The following is an 18,331-nucleotide window of genomic DNA, read 5'->3' as shown; positions in this document are numbered from 1 at the left end:
CATAAGGAAGGCATATCAACTCGTGATGGGTGATGTCACGAGGGCTCGTGTAGCCGCTGTTGTGAGTTCTTCTCTTGTGACGTATGTAGTCACAAAGGCAAGTGTTGCCTTGGCATGTGTTGCCGTGGGTGAGTCTTATTCCTTTGCGTTGTGCATGCCGGGTTTTGATCTATTGTGTGATGATAGATCATGCCTTGAACCCTTATTGTGAGTCGTGTAGTTCTTTGTGGTCTTGGGATATGTTCCTGTGTTGTTGTTGAGACTGGTGAATCTTGTGTTGACTATTGCTCTTGGTTTTGTACTTATATACTTATGTATTCCGTTTCGAAAATGATACTTATGTATGATATTTCACATGTATTGGTGGGTTACCAGCATTGTTCGCTGACCGGGCGTCATCCCATGTTTTATTGTGTTCTTTCAGGTGATGTCTAGACGAGTGCGCGATCTAGTGCTTGCTAGTGTAGCTTCTCCCTCTTGTTTTGTGGCCTGTGTGCCAGTTTAGTTGTAGCCTTTTGAGACTATGGATTAGAAGTAAACGTCGCAGATGTTGCCGTAGCGTTCATCCTTTTGGTGAACGTGGCATAACACCCCGTGTTTTGGATTTATGTTTATCTAGTTATCTTTCAGTCTTCCGCTGTGTTTGTCATTTAGCTCAGTTATCTGCATGTCTAAGGCTTTTAAATAGCTGGTTTTTAGGGGGTGTTACACTAAGCGTGGTTTGAGACCTTAAGGTGACCTTAAGAATCTAAGTGTTAGGCTTAGGACTTTAGGACGCGTGGTGAGGTTGTGAGTTCTTGTGTTGTTTTCTGTTGTGTTTCCTGTGCTTGTTTTCCTTTTAGCTTTGGTTCTCTTTAGTTAAGGCACCAGGTAAGGGTGCGGGCCCTGAGTTTCCTCCCGTTATCGTGCTGTTGCTGTAGAAGTTGAGGATGGCACCATCGAGACGTCGTGCAAGGTCTTCAGAAGCAGTCACCCGTGAACAGTTAGCTCAAAGTCTCCATCATCTGACACAGATCACCCAGACGCTGAGCAATGCCCTCCTCAACAACCACCCTCTTCGGTATGGGAATCGTGACATAGTACGCCAAGTCGCAAGTCTCCGTCCCCCGATCTTCGCCGGTGAAGAAGATTCCGCAGTGCTGGACGAGTGGATCCGGATGTTTGACAAGATCTTCGAAGTTGTGGTATGCCCGGAGAATCGCAAGGTGGAGTTGGCTACGTTCTACCTTCGGCAAGAAGCGAACTCGTGGTGGATGCTTGAAAGGCCAGCTTGTAGACAAGATCTGGAGTTCAGTTGGGAAGACCTGAAGGTTAAGTTACGCGAGCGGTGCTATCCTGCTCAAGTCAAGGAGGCCTACCTTTGTGCAATCGACCTCTACCGAGTTCAGCAAGTTCAAAAAGGAATCCGGGAGAACCGTAAAAAGAAGCTTGACGAAAGCGTTTCACCTGTGGTTAGGAGTTTGACAGCTGCTAGTGTTGGATCAACAAGAAGCCTGCAAAGGGACGACTCTAAGAGAGGTAAGGCTCCCCAGCCAATCCGGAAGATCATGGTTAAGGGAAGGCGCTCCGTTTGCAAGAAGTGTGGAAGTGACCACCCCGGCGTTGGCTGTCATGGTAAGCCGATAGAATGCTTTGCTTGTAGCAAGAAAGGTCACCGGTCCTTTGAGTGCAGGACTAAGAGGAAGACTTCAACAGACTCAACAACAACCTCGGTAAGGCAAGATCAACAGTCGTGAGGCAGATGCAAGTGGGAACCGTTGAAGTGAGCTCTTGTACCCTTTAGTTGCACCTTCCTTCGTCTTTATGCCTTTCCTTGCGTGTCAGTTTCGAGTGTTAGCTTGTTTGAGTGTTACCCTTGACCCTCGTTAATCTTTCCTTTCCCTTAGACAAACCCAGTGACCCCTTTGCCAAGTGATCCTTTTCTTCCGAACCTTGTTCTTGTGTTCTTTCCAAACCATCTTGTGCATGGCGGCGGTGACATCAGCTTATGAAGGAATCTGGCAAGGTCTAAGAGTTAAACCACGTCCGAGTCAAAGTAGAGAGCCTTCAGTTCGTCTATAGTGCAGTGATCGAAGCGTCAAGTCGAAGAAGTAGCCTGAAGTCGAGAATCCTTAACCCTCTTTAAACCGTCCTTCTAGCATCTTCTTGTCAAACCAAACGTCTCTTCCTCAGAAATCTTTCCTATCTCTTCGAATCACGCTCTTGTTTCCTTCTTAATTTGATTCTATTCAAGATGACAACCTCGTTTTCCTAAGTTGTAATCTTGAAAATCTTGATTTCCTTTTTAACCTACGTTATTCTTGAGCCTAAATCTAGTACCCTTCATTAGGAAATCCTTTCAATTCTTTCAAACCTCGTTCTTGTTCCTTCTTTGATTTGATTCTGTTCAAGGTTACCACCTCATCTTTTCTAAGTCGTGACTTTGAAAATCTGGATTCCCTTCCTAATCAACTTTTTCCTTGAGTTTAAACCAGATACCTTCCGTGGGGAAATTCTTTCAATCCCTAAAACCCCGTTTTGATTCCTTACTCCTTGAGTTTTAGCCCTGTTTACAACCCTCTTCTTCTTCATCAACATGGTCCTCGAATTGTTGAACCTAAACTCTTACCTTGATCGTCCCTTGAATCGATCCTCGTTCTTGTATTCTCCGCTTCTAACGATTCTGTGCAATGTGGAAACCTTATTTCCTAAGTTGCAAATTTGATGACTTTGATCCTACTCCTAAGTAACGTGGTCCTTGAGTTTCTGAACCCAAACCTTTCACTCTAATCCTTTCCGTTGAACCGCATCTCTTCTTGTGAGCCTTCTTTCCTCTGAGTTACCTTTCTCCTTTTTTACCGTCCCTGTTTTGGACCTTTCATCCGAACCGAAACCTTGAAGTTTTCAAGCTTTGCCTTGCAGCGAGTAGCGGGTTGTGGGCTAATGCAAGTGTTAAGTCGGTAGCCTGCATCAAATTCACCCTAGAGCCGGAGAGAAGGACGTCCAACTCGTGTTTTGGATCTAGCAGTTGAAGCTTTTGTCAGAAGTGACGGATCAAGTTCACGCAGATGCCGAGCTCAAGTTAAGTACTGGGAGTACCTTGTTTCCTTTGGTTGAAGAAGTCAGCAGAGAGCAGTTGAAGATGCAATCCTAGTTCCATGATCCCGAGTGATCTAGTTTAGAGTTCTTGTGGTGTCAGTTTCTGTTTGTGGCTTGTTCCTTAGCTGAGCCGTCTCGTTTTGAGTAGATCGTTAGCTAGTTTTGAGCAAGAGCTAGGCTCGGTGTGAAGTTAGCTTTCCTTTCCGGTAAATCTTTTATCTACCACCTTATCTTTCTTTCTTATCTTACCTTTGTGAACCCTCAACCTAGCTCTAAGTCTTGTATCTCGTTTTGTTAACCGATGGTTTTGGTGTTGAATTTCGTTGTGACCAAACCTATCCATCTTACTACCTTACCTTAAACCCTTGGTTTCTCTAACTTTAGTTGGTCGCGAATACCCTTGTTGCTTAAAACCTCATTTGCAACCCATCTCTTAAGCTTTGTCATCCGTTTAGCAGGCCGACCGTTTTCGTTGTAGAACATTGTTGCGCCCCTTGTTTGTTTTGTTAGGAGGTTCGTTTGTAGTTGTTTGCTCAGTTGTGCGTTTAGTCGTTCTCTCTTGTTTGCCGTGGTTGTTAGCTTGTAGTTTGAGTAGTTGGTTTAGTTGCTTCGCTTTTATGAAGACGCCGTCCGTCGCAGTTAACCATAGGTTGGACCAGCTTGAAGCCAGTTCAAGCCGTAGAGGAGAAGATGATGAAGAGGAGTCGGAGAGCGTGTCCTTCTAGTGTGAAGCTGTGGCTATCTTGTTCGTCCTTAGTAGTTGTATCTTCTTAGCTGTTGTCGGCGTTTGTAGGTTGTTTGTTGTTCACTTTTGTGCTTGTTTTGCTTGTCGCCTTGTTGTTTAGTTAGCTTAGTAGTTGGTGCTTTGTGTTGGTTGTTTAGTTCTTAGTGGTTGGCTAGAAGTCCGTGTTTGTGTTGAGACTAGAGTTCGTGATGCTCAAAATATCCGTTTATTAAACTCTTCCCAATCCATGATTTGAAATGCCTTCTTTCTTGCTTTGAAATTCTTGTGAATCCTTTTGAGTTTTGACCAAAAGAGTTTGTTCTTGAACCTCTTGTCACAATGTTGTTTCCTTTCACCGTTTGCTTTTAATTCGTCGTACCCAAGCTTCGGGGACGAAGCTTCTTTGAAGGGGGAGAGGATGTGACACCCCGAAATCCAAATTCAATTTAGGGACGAATTGAGTAATTAATCATATTTCAGTTGGTGAATTAATTCCAAAAATCCTTGAAAATTCAACAGTCGGGGACTAGTAATTGACTAGTCAACCCCAAAGTCAAAGTTGTACCTTAAGCTTTGTAAGGAGTTCCCTTGTTCCCTTACACTTCCTTAAGTTAGTAAGGGTATTCTTGACCTTTCACTTGTTGTTAGTATTGTAACCTAACCTAGTAGACCACCTTCATTCTTTCCTTACACTTTCTAAAAATCTAGCTCCACCTTCTATCTAAAAAGGAAGATAGCTTTCCTTCCAAGCCAAGTTGAAGCCTTGCCAAAACTTCAAGAGTTGCTTCCAAGATTCAACCTTTCATATATTTGGGCATCTAGGAGGGTAAGATCTAAGTTCATCTTGTGTTTTTAGTGTTCTCTTATGTGTCTATTCTTAAAGATAGGATCTTTATGATCTTTTGGTGTATTCTTGAAGTGGGTTTGGAAGGTGAGCTTTGTGAGGAGCTTGTTGAGGTGTAAAGTGAAGTCTTTAGTCTACAAGAGGTAACCCATGTTCTACAAAATCTATTTTGCTTACCTATATGATGATTTCTTGGATTCTACATGTGATTTTGCTATGAAATGTGAGTGTTTATGCATTGTATTGTGAAAATGCATATCTAGAGCTTGTGTTTAGGGTTCATTTGTGCCATTGCTTGGCATTTCCTTTGATTCAAGTCATTTTGTTGTATTGGGTGAGATTTGGCATGTTTTGGACTTGAATTTGAGCTTGGAGTTGAAAATCCCCGAAGGGATTATTTGGGCACAGGTGTGTACCCGCGGGCGGAACGACAGGTAGGGGTCCAACCTGGCGCCCACCCGCGGGGTACATATTTTGGGTGGAACTATTTGTGGAACTATTTGAGCATCTTCTTGATGTTTCGTATGTCTAGAACTATACGGTAGGTATCCGTGTAGGTTTTGGTGTCTTGAATCGTGCTAAGTGTTCAACATTGTGTTTCGTTGAACCATGATGAGTCTTGTGTGTTCTTCGGAACTACGTTTGGTTTACCCATTTGATAAGCATGCTAGTTCGGTGTTTAAATGCTAGCGTGTGTGTTGTTTGTACCTTCCGATTGGTTGATGATAACTTGTGTTATTCATCGTTGTTGTTGGACTATAATCCATTCCTTGATTGAGTATGGTTTCATATCTTCGTTGTGATCTGTTGATTGATTCCGGTTGAGGTGTTGTGTGCGTGGCTGTACCTGGATTGCACGATTTCGGTTTATGGGGCCTTAGTCACCAAGGTACGGCAGTGGTCCTCGTGGTGGCCGTGACGTGATTATGGAGTTTGTGACCTTTGTGTAAGGTTCACGTGTTTCTTGGGTGGCATGTGTTGCCGTGTGTGATCGGTACCCTCGTGTACTATGAAATGGGTGGTTTTGTTGGAGGGACTGTTAGAGGGGGAACGACGGTTCCCGGGGGAATAAGGTTGGACTTTGTGTACAGGGGTCCTGGAGGTAACGGTTGGAACTAGATATAAGTTTGGGGGTAGCCATAAGGTTGGAACCGGGCATAAGGAAGGCATATCAACTCGTGATGGGTGATGTCACGAGGGCTTGAGTAGCCGTTGTTGTGAGTTCTCTTCTTGTGACGTGTGTAGTCACAAAGGCATGTGTTGCCTAGGCATGTGTTGCCATCGGTCTTGTCTTTATCCTTTGTGTTGTGTTATCCTTTGTGGTCTTGGGATGTGTTCCCGTGTTCTTGTTGAGAGCGTGAGTCTTGTGTTGACAATTACTCTTGGTTTTGTACTTATATACATATGTATTCCGTTTCGAAAATGGCTTTACAACTCATATCTTATCTATGTATGTTATTTCACATGTATTGGTGGGTTACCAGCATTATTCGCTGTCTGGGCGTCGTCCCATGTTTATTGTGTTCTTTCAGGTGATGTCTAGACGAGTGCGCGGTCTAGTGCTTGCTAGTATAGCTTCTCCCTTACGTTTTGTGGCCTGTGAGCCAGCTTAGATGTAGAACAATGAGACAATGGGTTTAGATTTAAACATTGCAGATGTTGCCTGTGCGTTCATCCCTTTGGTGAACGTGGCATAGCACCCCGTATTCCAGTTTATATATATCTATCTATCTTTCAGTCTTCCGCTGTGTTTGTTGTTTGGTTTAGTTATCTGCATGTTTAAGGCTTTAAAATAGCATGTTTTTCGGGGGTGTTACATGTTGAGCTACGGAGAAAGGTTTTTTCGTCAACTTTGCCTCAACGCAAGTTTCACATTTAGTTGCATTATCATTAGACACATTATGTAACAGGTTCATATTTTTTAATCTATTCATACACTTAAAACCAATGTGTCCTAATCTAGCATGCCACATATCAATTGAATTGGTAATGTAAGCAAAACTGCCAAAACCACTGGCCACATTATTCACTTTATTTATTGATGCAATGTTCTCATTGGTGTATGCTATGAGGGGCAACACAAAAAGCCCCCCACACAGATACCCTTTCCCCAAGTATTCCCCCCTGCGAGTCATAATCATTCTTTCTGATTCAAACACTAACTTGATCCCGGCGCTGACCAACAAAGGCCCTAAGATCAAGTTTCTCCGCATAGTGGGTACATACATTACATTGCTCAACAAAAGATTTTTTCCAGAACATAGCTTTATTTCTACAGAACCAATACCCCTTACCTCGGCCATGCTATCATTGGCGATGTAGACTTGTTCTCCTTGTCCTTGAGCAATCGCCTGGAAGACCTTGAAGAGACTTTTATTGCAGCAGAAATGGCGTGAAACACCTGTGTCCACGACCCACTCCTTGGTATCTTCTACAACATTAGCTTGTAGTGTTATTACTACTGCAACCATTTCATTGTCTTCCACCATGTTGGCTTGGTTTTTGGGTCCGCCTTGGTTCCCCTTCTGGTTAGTACCTCCTTTCTTGAAGTAGCATTGTGCTGCCTGATGGCCATGTTTTCCACAGACGTAGCATGGACCTCCTTTACCTGATTTTTGGTTTTTATTTGTCTTGAAATTGTTAGTGTTATTCACTTTCACACATTTCTTCCATTTTTTATTATGGCTAGCATTTCCAGATTTAGACCCGTCACCTGTTTCTATTACATTAGCCTTTAGATTTTCAGGAACAGAAGCAAACCTCTGTCTGAGGCGAAACGCCTCCTCAATGTTGATATGATTCACCATTTCCTCCTAGGTGCACAACTTAGGCTCGTGTTTCATTTTGTTTTGGAATTTTGATTAGGATTCTGGTAAGTTCTCAATGAGAGAGTAGGTTTGAAGAGTATCACTTACTGGTATACCTTCGGTGATTAGATCTCCAACCAAGTTCTCGTATTCATGCACTTGGTCAATGACTGGCTTACTGTCTGTCATCTTGTAGTTCAACCAACGGGCAACTACGTACTTCTTGCGACCTGCGTCGTCTGATCCGTACTTCTTTAGTAGAAGATCCCAGATGGTTTTCGCACTCTTATAACTAGCATAGATGTCGAGTAGAGCATCAGTCATGTAGTGTAAAAAAATTCCTCTTACCGTTTTATTGTCACGCTCGTATTTGGTACAAGTGTCTTGGACTCGTTCGGACGTCTTGGAAAAAGTTGGAGTCTTCGGGTCTGCAGCCTTTGGGTCTGGAGTTGTGTCCAGTTCGGTGACTGCATTTTCTGCTTGTTCATCGTCTGTAGCTACTATTTGCGCTGGTTGCGCAGACTGTGAAGGCTCGAACAGATTTGCCGCATCAATAGAGTTGAGAACGTAGTCGAGCTCGAGTGCCTCGAAATGGATCATCAGCTTTACCGCCCATATTCGGTAGTTCAGGCCGTTCAGCTGCTCAATTTTAGCGAGATCAGCAGTAGCTTTGGCGACGAAGGATGACATGTTTTTGTTACGGAAGGAATAGCTTTTAACTATTATGCGGGGATTACTTTATGGTGTGTTTAAGACTGTGATAAAAGAAATGAGTATACCTTATTTGTTTCTGTGACGTGTGTATACACTGCCTTAAATGCTATTGCCAGAGACCGTGCAAGTCTTTAACCCGGGTGCTTTCGACCAGCAAACACAGAATAACTCACGTATATCTTTGCACTGAGAGAATACGTATTAACACTGGAATTATTCTTGTAAATGAGGTTTGGAAGGCATGGTATTTATAATATATGGAACCAATGGCCTTCCCCATGACATCCACAAAGAATAACGCAAAGGGTGGAGAAGCTACGCACGCTTGCTCTGCTTGAATTTCTCTTAGACACAAGACTCTTTCTGAAGCGCAAAAATCGGACAGAGTAGACTAGTTCAAGCAAAAAATTCGGACAGCAAAACAAAACTTTGACCCCACCGCGTCGCGCACGGCATGAGCCGAGCCGGGCGAGCGACGGCACGCACAAGATTCCCCCTTTCCTCTCTCTTGAAAACATTTCAAAGAACCCATTTAGAGTGGTATTAAAAAGGTGGGATATTTCCTTCTAGGAAACCAATGTGAGACAAGTCTTAAAGCCAAACTTAAAGCTAAACCACATTCTTGAATGCCAATCTCCAACAAGAACTACCTCGCAATGTCCTTGTTTGACAATCAGCAGTTAGCGGTTAGCGTTAGCAAATTTGACCAGCGAATTATATCAACGATTGGTAAAAAGATAATTGAAAAAATTAACTGTTTAGATTAACATGTAAACTGACCTAAGGGTATACATATATTTAATAATAATAATAATAATAATAATAACAACAACAACAACAAAAACAACAACAACAACAATAACAACAACAACAACAACAACAACAACAATAATAATAATAATAATAATAATAATAATAATAATAATAATAATAATAATAATAATAAGAGAAGGGTTGCGAAATTGTGTACAGTAGAAAGTAGAAAGCTGTAACTTTTCTTTAGGAAGTAGTCAAGTAGAAAGAAATGTAATATCATTTAGCATAATCTTGTTTCATTTCATATACCAATCTTGAAATTATTATCTGAAAACATACCTAGTGAGGAATAATTTCTTTACTCAATTTATTCAAACCCATCATACTACTACACAAGTTTCCAACACTTATTGTAAGTGTAAAATAAATTTACACTATTGGCTATTTGATTGGGCTTACTAGTTTTAAAATAAATTAGTGTAGCTTGTTTTAATTCTTATGGACCACGAGAGTATGAATTTAGTGGTCTGCATGCATTGTATCCTTAAATCTACAAAGAAGCTTTCAAAGGACAAAATTGAGTGGTTGTGGCTTATTCGAACAAGTGGAAAGCAAAGAAGAAGGCTACGGATGAGGATCTAAACAAAAGGTTCAAGAAGCACTATAAAAGCACACTGTTCGAATGAAGCAATTGCCAATTTTCATCATTACATATTGCGAGAGCTATTCTGAATTTACAAAGCAATTTATGTTTTAATGTGATTTCTGATTTAATTATTAAGAGTATTTAAAGTGTACTACATGATCAGTACGTGGTACTGCTGAAGCAACTTGTGAAGATTGTTCGGGTATTCGTGTGTCAGTCCTGGATAGGTGTTAGAAAGAGTGGTAGTGGTAAAGGCTGGAGGCCGTCTTCATTTACCTCTTGTAATACTCCTTTTGGTGAACATCTATAGTGGATTGGGCAGACGTGGGGTGCCCCGCAGACGTAGGAGAAGGAGCTCCGAACTGCGTAACAATTTCCTTGTGTTTTTATTTTTATTTATGCTTTCTGCAGTTATTATTTAAACATGCATAAACGAGTTTACTTAATTAATTAAATTGGTGCATAACTTAATTAACAAGTAAAAACACATAGTTTTTATATTTCAAGTGTTACGGTGCAATTTCAATTGGTATCAGAGCCTGTAGACTTAATCTATTAGTCTATCGATCTGGCGAATCCGTGCATCTTGAATTTATCTCTTCAACGGCTCTTTTTATTTTTAAGTTTATTGCTTATTTGTTTGATCTCACGGGGTATTGAGTTTTGCAGAATGGATCGAACTAAAGCCATCCCCCAGTTGACTGGCGACAACTACGCATATTGGAAGGCACGCACCCGTACGCATCTAAAGGCTCAAGGGGAAGCTGTATGGCGGTCTGTGGTGACAGGATGGACACATCCCACTAAACCCAGTTCCAGTGCTGATGGAATAGAAGTCACTAAACCAAAAACTGAGTGGACTCAAACAGAAATAACCAATGCAGGAAACAAGATAAAGCCTTAGACACAATTTATTCTCTTATGCATGAAAGACAGTTTTCAATTGTTGCAGGTATTCCTTCAGCTAAAGGTGCTTGGGAGGCTCTTGAGTCTACATACGAAGGAACTACCTCGGTAAAACAGTCAAAACTGCAACTGGTCCAGTCAGAATTCGAAGAACTGCGCATGAACGAGGATGAGACAGTCATCGACTTTCATACACGCATACAGGAACTGGCAAATCGTGCAATGGTCCTTAGTGAACCATTTTCGCAGGAAAAACTTGTTAAGAAGATACTGAGATCTTTACCGCCCAGGTTCCGAATGAAAGTCACAGCCATCCAAGAGCATGATGGCTGGGAGAAAAAATCTGTTACTCAACTTATGGGAAATCTTAAAACATACGAAATGGAGATTTTAACTGAGCATACGAAAAAAACAAAAAATATTACTTTTGCCGCTGAAGAAATTAATGTAGTATCCGATACAGATGAAACTAGTGAAGATACGGTTGCATTCTTAACTAAACAGTTTTCTAAAATTTTGAAACAGGTATCCAAAAACACTCGCAATAGAAATTCACAAAAGGGAGCAACGTCGTTCAAAACTACACCTATGACAGGGGCATCAAACGCCAAGCAGTCTGTCTCACGTCCAGGACAGTCCAAAGAAGGGTCCAACAACAAAGGCATCAAGTGTAATGAATGCGAAGGATTTGGGCATGTACAAGCTGAATGCGCCACCTATCTTCGACGCAAAAAGTCTATGTCAGCCATTACCTGGAGCAATGACGAGCCCGACGTTGAACCAACTGGGTCAGATGTCGAAGAAATTTCGGGTAATTTTGTTGCATTCACAGCACGATTTACTGACAGTTCAGAACCTGTTGAAGACTCAAAAGGTGGTGACTACGTCTCTGCAGAAGATGTGGAACAAAATGCTTTATCTTTTGAAGCTGAATTTAATAGGTTGTATCCCAAATGGGAAGCATTAAGAAAAATGAACTGCAAACTAGCTAGTGAAATAGAGATTGTAACGAATGCAAATAAAGTATATCAAAATCAAGTTGCTGATAGGAATGTTTTGTTTAAAGAAGCAGCAGGTCGAGAAGAAAGACTACAACACGAAGTACAAATCGGAAAGGTACTTCTTAAGGAAGCAGCTGACCGAGAAGCAAAACTCCAACAAGAAGTTCAGAATTTGAAATAGGAGCTCAGCACCTACAAACGACAAATCCAAATGATGGATACCACTTCAACACTCGATAAGATTCTTGATTCCGGCAGGAAAACTTCTGCAAAATTTGGCTTGGGCTTTACTGGCAATAACTCCAAAGATAAGACTATATTTGTCAAAGCATCTGGACCTGTTCCAGACGACATCCCTGAATGCAGCACTATGAAACGCTCCTATGGTAAAGTAAACGTACATAAGATGAGTTATAAGCTATATAATCCTGTTTGCCACTATTGCAGGTTACACGGACATATCAGACTTGAATGTTACTACTTCTACAAAGATCAAAGGATTGAGAAGTTCAGGCACAAGAACATTCAACCGTTCACAAAACAGATTTGGGTCAAAAAGGCTGATTATATATCTTTTGTTTCGTTTCATACTAAAAGTGCAGGACAAGAAGAAAAATGGTATTTTGACAGTGGGTGTTCCCGTCACATGATAGGGAATGTAAAATTCCTGAACAACGTCAATACCAGTAACGGTGAAGTTACTTTTGGTGACGGAGTCAAAGGTCAAGTGACTGGCGTAGGCACTTTAAATGTAGTTGGTTTGCCAAAACTGGACAAAGTGTTACTTGCCCGTGGACTTCACGCTAATCTTATTAGCATAAGTCAATTGTGCGACCAAAACTGGAACGTGTGTTTCACTAAAAAGAGCTGCAGTGTGATGGACAACACAAATCAATGTGTCATGAAAGGTAAACGATCAACTGATAATTGCTATATTCTGACAAATAATGTGCTATGTTGCAAGTCCAGCATGAATGAAGCTGAGCTATAGCATCAAAAATTGGGCCATCTTAGTTATAGATTTCTCGATAAACTTGTAAAAATAGAAGGTGTTCGTGGGCTACCGAAGATGAAAGTAGAGTCAACTATCTGTGGTGCCTGCTAAGCTGGGAAACAAATCAGATCAGCTCACCCAGCTCAACACACCATAAACACAAGCCGGTGCCTGGAATTGCTTCACATGGACCTCGTTGGACCAACTCAGACAAAAAGTTTTGGAGGTAAGAAATATATACTACTATGCGTTGATGATTTTTCTCGTTTTTCTTGGGTTATGTTTCTCAGGGAAAAATCCGAGGCACTTGAGGCATTCAAGACACTCGGCTTAAAACTTCATAAAGAAAGAAACGAATCCATCAGTAGAATCCGAAGCGATCACGGCAGAGAATTCGAGAACAAGCTGTTCGATGACTTTTGCAATCAATCAGGGATTACACATGAGTATTCAGCCCCAAAAACTCCACAACAAAACGGAGTTGTGGAACGGAAAAATCGCACTATCCAGGAGATGGGTAAAGTATTGCTCAACGCCAAAGGACAACCTCAAAAATTCTGGGCAGAAGCTGTAAACACTGCATGTCACATCATCAACAGAGTTTATCTGCGTCCGGGTACAATACAAACTCCGTACGAGCTTTGGAAAGGTAAGAAACCGAACATCACTTATTTTCACATTTTTGGCTCACGCTGTTTCATTTTGAAAGATAGGAATCCTACTTCTAAATTTGAACCAAAGAGCGACGAAGGAAATTTTCTCGGATATTCCACCAACAGCAGAGCCTATCGAGTATATAATAAAGTGACCAAAACCATCATGGAATCCACAAATGTCGTCATTGATGATCAACCCAGTGAAATTACTGAAGCTATCCAAACTGACCCAGTGACAGAATCTGAAACAAACCGCCCTAAAACTTTTGACGCTGGTACCCCTGACGCTGGTACTCCAGAACCAGACCATGAGTCACCTGCTTCATCGCCCATATGCAATCAACCTGAATCTGAACCTGAGACAGAATCAGAAAATGAGCATGTTGATGTTGATATTCCAACTCGTATCCAGAAAAATGATCCAATTCAAAATGTAATTGGAGATCCCAATTCAGGTGTGAAAACTAGAGGCAAGCCAAAGCGTGACTATCTTGAACTAGCTGGATACTCGTGCTATACGTCACAGTTTGAACCAAAGAATATCAAAGAAGCCTTAACTAACGAACACTGGATCAATGCCATGCAAGAAGAATTGGGGCAATTCGAAAGGAACAAGCTATGGACTCTAATTCCTAAACCGAATAACGTAAATGTTGTAGGTACAAAGTGGATTTTCCGAAACAAAACTGATGCAACTGGCAATATCGCTCGAAATAAAGCAAGACTAGTTGCTCAAGGGTATTCCCAAATTGAGGAAATCGACTACGACGAAACGTTTGCTCCAGTGGCTCGCCTGGAATCCATCCGGTTGCTACTTTCCATTACTTGTGCATTAAAGATCAAGCTCTTTCAGATGGATGTTAAAACAGTCTTTCTAAATGGCTATCTCACAGAAGATATATATGTTGCACAACCAAAAGGGTTTGAAGACCCACAACATCCTGAATATGTATACAAGCTTCAAAAAGCTCTATACGGGCTAAAACAAGCTCCATGAGCCTGGTACGAAAGACTAGCCCAATATTTGCTTCAAAATAATTACAAACGAGGAGGTTCGGACAAAACCTTGTTCATAAAACGATCAGGTAAACACATAACCATTGCACAAGTTTACGTTGATGATATTATGTTTGGGTCCACACAGACAGGTGAAACGGACAAACTGGTCAAAGTTATGCAACAAGAGTTCGAAATGAGTATGATCGTAGAGTTAACTTATTTTCTAGGATTACAGGTAAATCAGTCAAAAGAAGGGATATTTATTTCTCAAGTCAAATATGTGAAAAATCTCATATCAAAATTCGGTCTTGAATCTGCAAAAGATGCCCGAACACCCGTCTCAACAACTACAAAATTATCTAAAGACAATCAAGGAACTTCCGTTGACTCCACCTTGTATAGGAGTATGATTGGTAGTCTGCTGTACCTAACTGCTAGTAGACCAGACATCATGGTAAGTGTTGGTATGTCTGCACGCTATCAAGCGGATCCAAAGGAATCGCACTTGAAGGCAGTCAAACGTATTATAAAATATGTTAAAGGTACAATTAATTATGGTATTTGGTATTCCACTGACACAAATCTTAGTCTTACAGGTTTTAGTGATGCTGACTGGGCTGGTAACGCCGATGATAGAAAAAGCACGTCCGGAGGATGTTTCTTTATTTGGAAAAATCTGGTTGCCTGGCTGAGTAAAAAGCAAAATTCAATATCACTCAGCACTGCAGAAGCTAAGTACATAGCTGCAGGTAGTGGTTGTACTCAACTGCTTTGGATGCATCAAATGCTATCCGATTACGGTTTTGATATGGTCCTCTTCTGCGACAACACGAGCGCGATCAATATATCTAAAAATCCGGTCCAACACTCCCGGACGAAGCACATAGACATCCGTCATCATTTCATCCATGAACTAGTCGAAGAAAAAGAGATTAAGTTAGAATACATTCCGACCGACAAAAATCTTGCAGACTTATTCACAAAACCATTAGACAAATCCAGGTTTGAATTACTTCGTGCAGCTCTCGGAGTTTGTACGATTAATATCTAATTCCTCTCACAGGTATTTGTTTTATAATTTTTTAATTTTTTTCTCTCTTGGTGATCTAATTTTTTTTCTCTCTTGGTGATCTAATTTTTTTTCTCTCTTGGTGATCTAATTTTTTTTCTTCGAACGTTTTTTTTCAGGGAAAAAGTGATACGTCGTTGTGTTTATTATTATTATTCTCAGGGACATTTTTTTTTTCTTTCAATCTAAATTGCTTAATTTTAATTTTTTTTCCTAATAAGTCTATGTTTCCTGTATCGATTACGGGTCTTTTATGTTGCATCTAGGAGACTAATTCAAGTCTAACTCCTATTCTCTATCCTACTCCTACTAAATAGCCTTTATCATAACCTAGTCTTCTACCCGTCCCATCTCCCACACAACTTTTGAGAAGCCATCAAATCCTCTTTTAAGTGTTTGTCTCTTCCTTACCGTCCACTAATCTTAACCAAGAGGCTACACCATTTTGTCTTCTTCATCATCTACCACTCTCGCCATCTATTCTCGAAGCTTCCATTAATGGAGAACCCTTTTCTCTCTATAGATTCCTCACATGCAAGAGCCCATCTTTTTTGCAAAATTATTAATGCAGATTCTCCATTCTCACCTGAGGTCACTAATCGTATTCTTGCCACCATCAAAGAGCACTCTTGTTGGCTTGACGATCTCTCAGACAAGGAACAACGCCAACTGCTTGCACTTGCCCACCATGTCTCCGCCGCTCCTTTTCCCATTCCAACCGAGGTAACACCCGCACCTGCTGTACCGGAGCCGCTACCAGCGACTGTCCCTCTCTCTCCGACTGATCCAGTGGTATCCCCCTTGTCTCTCTCACCTCTTGAACATACTTTATCTACTTCTCGCAAAATTGATTTCAATGTCTCTTTACCTGAGCAGTTTGTGTCTACTAGTTCCATAAATGTGCGCTCTTTACCATTGCCTAATGACCCCTATGATCCGGCCTCTCATCCATTGTCTGGCTATCCCACTCCCTTAATTTCTTTCTCTGATTATGTGAGCTCTCTATCATCAAATTTCTCTATTCGAAATATTGCTCAAAATTTATCTTCTCCTGCTATGCCTATGACATGCTCTGCCTTCTCTATACCCATTCACATTCCTGCCTCAGTGACCAAATCTGAAAATGCACCTCTGTCTGTGTCACCAACTAAAGAATCTATTCCTCTTATTACTGTGCCTCTATCTAAATCTTCCCGAAAGGGAAAAGAAAAGTTGTCTGATGCAGGTCACACCGAGAAGCGAAAGATTTCAGCTGTAGTTGATGTAGATGGTCAGACTGACCGAAAACATCAAAGAAGGGGGTCCACTCTTCCGCCCAGAATCACTCGGTCCCGAGCCCATGTTGACACACCTGTCGTTCCACTTCCATCTGGTTCCAAATCAAGAGGGTCCGGCAAGATCTACAAACCTAAACTTCTATCACCCAATTTATTTGCAGTGTGGCAGACTCATGTTCACCGAGATTTCATCATCGAAAAGACCATCAATGAAGGAGATTTGGTTGCCAAGTGTAATATTATTCCACTACTGCGTGATCAAAGTTTGCTTGCTTCCCTCCGACATGTTGGTCCCTACTCTACATGGTTGACGGCGGAATTCTACACTAATTTGACATTGGACACATTCACTGAAGGCTCCGCAAGATTTCATCAAGTCTTCATTCGCGGCACTTGGTATCCCTTTGGGCCTACGGAGTTTAATGCATATTTGGGCACCCCAAATCATCATGCTTCTCCGGATCCTAGCCCTCAATTGTTGGCCGCTGCTCTCACTCATAACAAGAACGTGTCTTGGCCGAGTGACGAACTTTCAAGCTTGAAACTCACTACAGTTTATTCAGTGTTTCTTCGCCTTGCCTCTGCGAATTGGGTCCCGGCTGTGCGTCGTCACCAAGTTTCTGAACATCTTGCTGGCCTTCTATACAAAATCAGAAACTGTCTCCCATTCAACCTCGGCATGGTTATTTTCTCTCACTTAATGTCTTTTTTGCAGAAGAAGGAAACCAAAGTCCATCTACCTTTTCCGTGTTTAATCTACGGGGTACTTCAAGATCACGGTTTTAAACCCTATAAGGAAGAAGTCATTACAACTCCTGACAATGCCTACATATTTGATGATCGCCTTGCTCAACGGGGCCATTATGATGACCAAGCTTCTCTTGCTCAGCTTCCTGATATTCCACATCCGGCTCCACTGGTTTCAGCACCAGCTTCATCTGCTGACACGGCTTCTGCCTCTCGTCCAGGAGTTAGACAGGTTCCCAAAGAACCCACAACATTGGTTGATCGTAGGCAGATTGTGCTCACTCTTGAGGCATCTATTGCACAGGTTCAACAATCGGTTGCTTCTCAGCAAGCCACCATCTCTGGCCTGGAAAATCTTCGTGATGCGCAACTCAAAGAAATCGCCCGCATGGAAGCTATTCACGCTCAGATTCTAGCTCACACTGGTGTTGCTCCCTCGGATTCTGACTCTGAAGATGAAGAAAATGATTCAGACTCGGGCACCCCGTCTGCACGGTAACTCTAATCCACTATTTTGATGTTCACCTACCTTTTTCATTTATTTGGCAAAAGGGGGAGTTAGGAGTAAGGGGGAGTATTACGAGAGAGTACTTTGAAATCTACTATCTTCTGCCACTTTGGATTTGGATGACTGCTGCACTGTTGGATTCGGTTTGGTATTGGTTATTTTTGGAAGTGTTTATGCTAGTATATATGGTAATAATGGACTTATATTAGTTAGGGGGAGTAATAGTAGTGTTGGTGCTCCTAACTAACAGTATGGATTTTTTTTGGTATGGTGTCTCACTTGCACATGTGAATCGTTGATATGGTATGCTATGATTTAAATGCTTCTGTGTGTGATTCAAGATTTGAAGATTTCCAATTAGGTTCTCTACTCACAAGTGGTCCAAAAGAATTCAGTTTGTTATTTTGTGATTTTAAATTTCTATGTCATGTTAAGTACCTATACTAAGGGCTATAAATAAAATTTAATTGATTCTTGCCCAAAGTATTTGATACTCAAGTTTTCCAAATAAAATGCCAAAGGGGGAGATTGTAAGTGTAAAATAAATTTACACTATTGGCTATTTTATTGGACTTACTAGTTTTAAAATAAATTAGTGTAGCTTG

General features: G+C 41.4%; 1 protein-coding gene across 1 annotated transcript; it reads left to right on the top strand.

The window, feature by feature from the left end:
- The first annotated feature begins 14,531 nt into the window (after positions 1–14,531).
- LOC109167401 lies at positions 14,532–17,717 on the top strand. The gene is made up of 3 exons (XM_019316421.1): positions 14,532–14,667; positions 14,722–14,874; positions 15,766–17,717. Exons 1-3 carry the CDS (start codon positions 14,532–14,534, stop codon positions 17,715–17,717), a joined length of 2,241 nt encoding a protein of 746 aa, XP_019171966.1.
- The last annotated feature ends 614 nt before the right edge of the window (positions 17,718–18,331 follow it).

Source organism: Ipomoea nil, unplaced genomic scaffold (assembly GCF_001879475.1).
Source record: "Ipomoea nil cultivar Tokyo-kokei standard unplaced genomic scaffold, Asagao_1.1 scaffold3162, whole genome shotgun sequence".
In the NCBI taxonomy this organism is placed as follows: domain Eukaryota; kingdom Viridiplantae; phylum Streptophyta; class Magnoliopsida; order Solanales; family Convolvulaceae; genus Ipomoea; species Ipomoea nil.
The sequence above is the reverse complement of the archived record's forward strand: the minus strand, read 5'-3'. Positions and strand labels throughout refer to the sequence as shown.